The sequence below is a fragment of the Cyprinus carpio genome, chromosome A19 (genome assembly GCF_018340385.1).
Source record: "Cyprinus carpio isolate SPL01 chromosome A19, ASM1834038v1, whole genome shotgun sequence".
In the NCBI taxonomy this organism is placed as follows: Eukaryota; Metazoa; Chordata; class Actinopteri; order Cypriniformes; family Cyprinidae; genus Cyprinus; species Cyprinus carpio.
Genome location: NC_056590.1, coordinates 21368184 through 21374183, shown reverse-complemented (window position 1 = coordinate 21374183; position 6000 = coordinate 21368184). Strand labels below are relative to the sequence as shown.

At 35.3% G+C, this 6000-nt stretch overlaps 1 protein-coding gene across 7 annotated transcripts in view; it reads left to right on the top strand.

Annotated features, from left to right (window-relative positions):
• The first annotated feature begins 1339 nt into the window (after window positions 1-1339).
• Window positions 1340-6000, top strand: part of LOC109110975 (calcium-binding mitochondrial carrier protein Aralar2) — a 41231-nt gene continuing 36570 nt past the window's right edge. For 2 of the 7 annotated variants that reach the window (XM_042776976.1, XM_042776980.1), the window contains exons 1-3: window positions 1340-1440; window positions 2023-2073; window positions 2914-3056. In XM_042776976.1, the coding sequence (XP_042632910.1) occupies window positions 1429-1440; window positions 2023-2073; window positions 2914-3056 (206 nt within the window). In that variant the 5' untranslated portion in view covers window positions 1340-1428. The other 5 variants (XM_042776977.1, XM_042776978.1, XM_042776974.1 and 2 more) reach the window with 5 other exon arrangements.

The following is a 6000-nucleotide window of genomic DNA, read 5'->3' as shown; positions in this document are numbered from 1 at the left end:
ATATATATATATATATATATATATATATATATATATATATATATATATATATATATATATACTATATTATAGTTTTTTTATAGAAATGTGTAAAACTTTGGTTATGAACATTCTTCAAAATGTTTGGAATGATGTAAGGGGAATAAATGATTATAGAATTTCCATTTTTGGGTGAACTATCCCTTTAATATTATGTATTATGTATATTAAGTTAAATATTGCAACTAATATTACACTTTACACTCTCAGAAATGCAAACAGAATGTTAACAGAATGCATCACTATATAGCCTTCTTGATATATATATATAAGACTATAGAATAGAGCAGGTGCCAAGGATATTTGGGGAAGAGAATTTTTCCCTGTGAGGTCCATTTGAGTAATGGAGAAAGCCTGCTGTGAAAAATACTGTGGTTTCTACTGGTTCTCCAAGAATCCCAGAAGCCACCAGAAAAACACAGAAACACTTTGGATTATTTTGAGCTCAAAATGCATTTTATTTCTGAAGACCATCCCCCGTCAGAGACCTTTTCCTCCTTTAAATTGTTATATATATACATATATATACACCAAGAAAAATGATAACTGTTCCTTCTTTGCTCAGTCGATAGTTGAGTAAAAAAGCTTATGAAGATAGAATGTGGAAGACTTGTTACATTTCCAAGGCGAAATAAATGTTTAAGTATTTTACATTCTTCAGTTTTTCATTATTTGGAATTTATGTTAAAATTCATCCAGCTCTCAATTTATTTTATTTAATATATACTTTGTCTGTCTGTTTCTAATACTTATAACTCATAACTAGCTTATTAAAATTCAAAATGGTGTATATCATATAGTTGGTAGTTATATAGTTTGATTTAATCATTAGATTGCATGACACCAGTTATTCGCATTTGCTGCAGTTATGCTCTTAACATTACTTCATTCCACATCATGAGCACATCCTGTTTAACTCTAGTGATAGAGAGCCGGGCTTTGTTTAATGGCTTTTGGCTGTTTTTTTTAAGTCAAAGATAAATAAATAGAAATTATATACTGTTTAGATATAGTGGTGTAGTAACGGGATTTGTTTTATGGCTTTTGGTTTTTTATATTTCATAGACGGAGAGAATAAAATGATAATACCTTTTCTTGTAAAAAATGAGTGCATATCATACAGGTTAATGACAAATATTATAACATTTGCTCAAACCAAACCAATGGCTTCCCCCCTGATATTGTGATAACTAACTATTACGAATAACATGCTTAAAAAAATTTAAACCGATATTTTATACATTATATGAAAATATTTATGATGGGGACATGACAGTCCTACTGCATCTAGTCGCAACAGCCGCTTCTGTCCCGCACGTGATCTCCATGGAAACGTCATCAAGCTCGAGAAGTCGTCCTGCTGCTGCTGGAGTTGTGCGCTAGCTGAGCATGGCAGCAAAGGTAAGCGCTATTCTCGCACAGGAACAGCTAGGCTTTCTGCAGATGAAGGGAGCTCAGTGTCTGGTCGTGAAACATCCGTATATATCCAGAAAACGCCATTGCAGGATACTGGAGAAACGCGGGGGAGATTAACCGATAACCTTCAGTACATTGCAGCCGGTATGAAAGAGCTAGTTAGCCTGCTAATGTCCTGGGTGAATGTTAGCGTCTCTCAATGGCATTGAGACATAAGAGCACTGCAGAGAGCTCGGATGAAGCATCAAACCCCTGCAGATAGGCTGTCCAGCATCTGCTTGAGTGCTTGAAAGGGTGTCATGGGGTTTATAGGATGCTAAACATTCTTGAAGTGAGCTGAAGTTGAGCTTGACATTACAAGTGCTTGCCTGTGTTCCTTAGATATAAGATACTTTTAATAATAATACCATTAATTAACTGTGATATGATCATCATTACCACTGGAATGTAATTATAGAAATCCTTTAATCTAAAATAATGTTAAAACAGAGCACAAGGCCTATTGTACAGTATATACTGTATGTAGATTCATTATGAGTGTAGATCATAGTGTGTTTGTCTCTTCAGGTAATGATAAAGAGGGCTGATCCAGCAGAGCTCAAGTCCATTTTCTTGAAGGTACGTCACTGCTTAGCTCTCCTGAAAGTCTGGAAATGAAGGGATGGGAGCCGTAGCCCAACATCTAAGCACTGGTGTCAATAACATATACCTCTATCTGATGTAACCATTTAATTAATTTCTCATTCCAGAAAGAAAACCTGAGGATTAATTTAAAAATGCACCGAGCACTGTATGGAACTCATAGTAAGTTCACATGAATATACAAAGCGGAGTTCCTTAAAAGCACAAGAAAAAACTTTGCATAAATAACGTATTTTAAGTAGCATCTTTAATTAACCTAACATCAATGATCAACTAACACATGCTTAATTAATATTCCTTTCAATAATCAGCCTTTTTCTTTCCTTATGATATCTGCTTGTAAGTGTGGAAAGTACCTTCTGTATGATTGTAAAATGTTTTGCTCATGTTGCTTTTAACTATGAAGATAATGTTTCTTTGATTATATTGTCCTGGGCTTTTAATACTAAAATATTTATGACTACCATTCTGATGCGATATGTGATTTTAATTGAGATGTATTTTGCAATACTAATAATCTTCATGAAATACTGCATTGTTCAATCACTGTATTATGAGTTTGCTGGTTTATTGCATAAAATACGTCATGTTTTATATAAATCTGATTGCTGATATCTTGTGAACTAACATTTAATGAAGTATTTTATTCACAATATCTATTCTGTACTATTTTTTGTGTATTATACGTCATGTTTTATGTAAATCAGATTGCTGGTGCCCTATATATATATATATATATATATATATATATATATATATCTATATATAATCTATTCTGTACTACAGTGCCCTCAAATTTCTTTCTTTCGTTCACAGTACGCCAGTGTGGAGAGGAATGGAGAGTACTTCATGTCCCCAGAAGACTTTGTGTCCAGGTTCCTTCATGCACTAACAGACATAAAGCTTTCCAAGGAGGCCACTGTTTTACTGGCAGGTGTTGTAGACCAGACCAAAGATGGGTTAGTATTCATTTCTATTGCTGCTTTTAAATATTTATGTTCCACTTGAACCTTTAGTAGATTATAGTTTGGAAACAAATCAAACTGTGCTACCAAACACAAAACAAAAACTGCCCCCTAAATAATACGATTGAATTTTCAGTTTTTAAATGACAGTGACCAACACTCAGTGTGAATTTGTATTTTTCATTAATAATTCACGACTTGTGTAAATTACAGTTTATAGTTCATTTGATTCATAAACAAAGCGTTTGCTGTGAAATGGATGTGGAATATGCTGCGGGATCTTCCGCTTTTAATCCTGCATTAGGATGAAGGGTCAGACATCTTAACACGCCACACTTTGTTCAGGTGCTGCTCCATTCAGGCAGCATGGCTCAACCCCTTTTTGCATTAATATGTATGCTTTTAATGATACATAATGAAGGCCAATGATACTCAAGCGTAAGTCCAAAAAGATTGTGCGTTACTATGGCAACCAGCCATGCCGCGTTCTGTGCCGAGTGCATGTGGTCATGCGGCACACATTATTAGGGCTGCCATAGACCGGGAAAGATACACACGCACTGTAATTGCCTGTGCCATTCAGCTCTCATGCTTTGTGCGACTTTGAGAATGGATAAATTGCTGCATCTCAGCTATTAAGGGATAACTATTAGGGAATCATGGCTTGAGCTCTCTTTCTGAACATCATTTTTTATTTATTTGTAAGGCTCTGGGTAAAAAAATAGGAGGATTGTTTGATTTAATCAACATTATGGAAAAATATTCATAGGGTATATTGGTAAGCATTGTCTTTTCGGTTTTTCTTTGGATTTTTCATGTTTTTTGCACAATGCATGTAGGTTCCTGAGCTGGTTAAATAAAGATCTGGATGTATATAGATTTCTGTGGTTTGGTCGTAGTGGCGGCTGTGGTCAGGACCTTCATGCCGTCAGAACTGTGGAATGTTGCAAATGAAGAAACATTCATTCTGAGGCCTTCGTTCCAGAATTATGATGGAATGAAGTCCTAACAGCAGTTTGATATATATATAATTTTTTTATAAATTTATGTACAAATGAAGCTTGTTCTAATATTGAAATGTATTCAAAATCATAAAATTTCAAGAGCTTAAAGCTCTTATCCACCTCTAGCTAAATCTGTTTGTGTGGGTGCTGATGTTTTTGCTGAACACGATATGTTTTACAACCGAGGTAGGTTTTCATCTGATTGAGATGATTCACAGGTTATCTGTTTCATGAGATGGATACAAACAGCATGATGCATTTTCTACCTCCTCCTGAGCTGGAATAAATCAAGTGATATGGTGACATCCATCAGGCACAGAATCACTTCTCCTTTATTCACTCAGCCCTGTTTGAGCGGCATCCTGCCAGCGGTTCTGAATCATTCATTCAACACATGTAGACTTCCCTGCTGATTCAAAGATCTGCCAGACATTCTCTCCTTCTCTCGCTCCATCTTTTCTCCCCTCTCCATTTTTGATGGAAAAACTCCTCAAGTGTGAAACACTGTAGCCTCTTGGGGGTTAAAACTTTGTAAAAAGCTCATGCTGAGAAAATGGCAGTCCGTGCCCATGTGGTTTCAGGCTGGTCTGAGGTATGCACTCAGGGAAAGCTAAACCAGCCTGTGATCCTCTGCATCCACGCTTGTCAGTGACAATGACAGGGCCAGAGCTTATTGAAGGTGCTCTCTCTTCACCTGTCACGGATAAAAGCTACTACGCTAAACCACTGAAATAATAAGTCTGTAAATAGTGTTTCTGCTAAGGACAGTGTTTACCAGCACCTTTCTGTTTTAGAAACAACACAATTTAAAGGTGCATCGCACCCACTGGAAGATATAGGGAAATTCTTTGGACAACATGTTTAGCATTACACATTGAAAATTGATAGCAACAAAATATTACAATTCTATGAAAAATAAAGAATGAATGTATTGATTTATATAGTATGTCTCTCTCCTGAGTTTTGATGATTGCAACATAAGATTTTTGAAACGTGTCTTTTATGCCCACTGAGTCTGCATTTATTTAATCAAAAATACAGTAAAAACTGTAATATTGTGAAATATTATTACTTTTAAAAATAACAGTTTTCTATATTAATATATTTTAAAATGAAGTTTATTCCTGTGATGTTAAAGCTGAATTTTCAGCGACCATTACCCCAATCTGCAGTGTGATTTGGTGCTCAATTAGCATTTCTTATTATAATCGATGAAACAGTTGTGCTGTTTAATATTTTTGTGGAAAATGTGATGCATTTTTTTGAAGATTAGAAAGTTAAACAAAATCTTTTGTAACATTATAAATGTCTTTATTGTCACTTTGGATCAGTTTAATGTGTCCTAATTTCTGAAAAAACAACAACAACAAAAAGCTACTGACTACTGACCCCAAACTGAATGGTGGTGTATTTAAAAAGATTTTCCAGTTTTTGTGTTTAGAAAAACAAAGTTTCACATGAACTGCCCATATTATTAAACCATTTCAGTATCATATTTGAGAAAAGTTTTTGCATTCCCCATGTTACCCTTCTGGTTCTGTGCCATTTTAGTTGATGGTTGGAAGATGTTTTGCATTGGCCTTATTACTCGAGCTTCAGTTTAGTTTGTTTTTCATGGCTACGGCATCTTAGTGCGTCTGTGTATCAGCGTAATTGTTCTCTAGTAGTCAAGGAACTGCTAATCAACCATCATGAGCCTCATGTCTGGCATGGCGCTGGGGAAACTACATGCACAACTCATTTTTGTGTATGTTGATGATAGGAGGGTATTTAATGCAGATATGCTCCCAAAATCAATTACAGTGACCATCAAGCTGATCTGAAATGAAAGCAATACCATCTGGTGATTAGCAGTCCAACGTTTTCTTCCAGTGGTTTCTCGTGTTGGCGATGCATTTTAATCACTTGCTGAGTTTTGGTAGACTTTTCTTTTT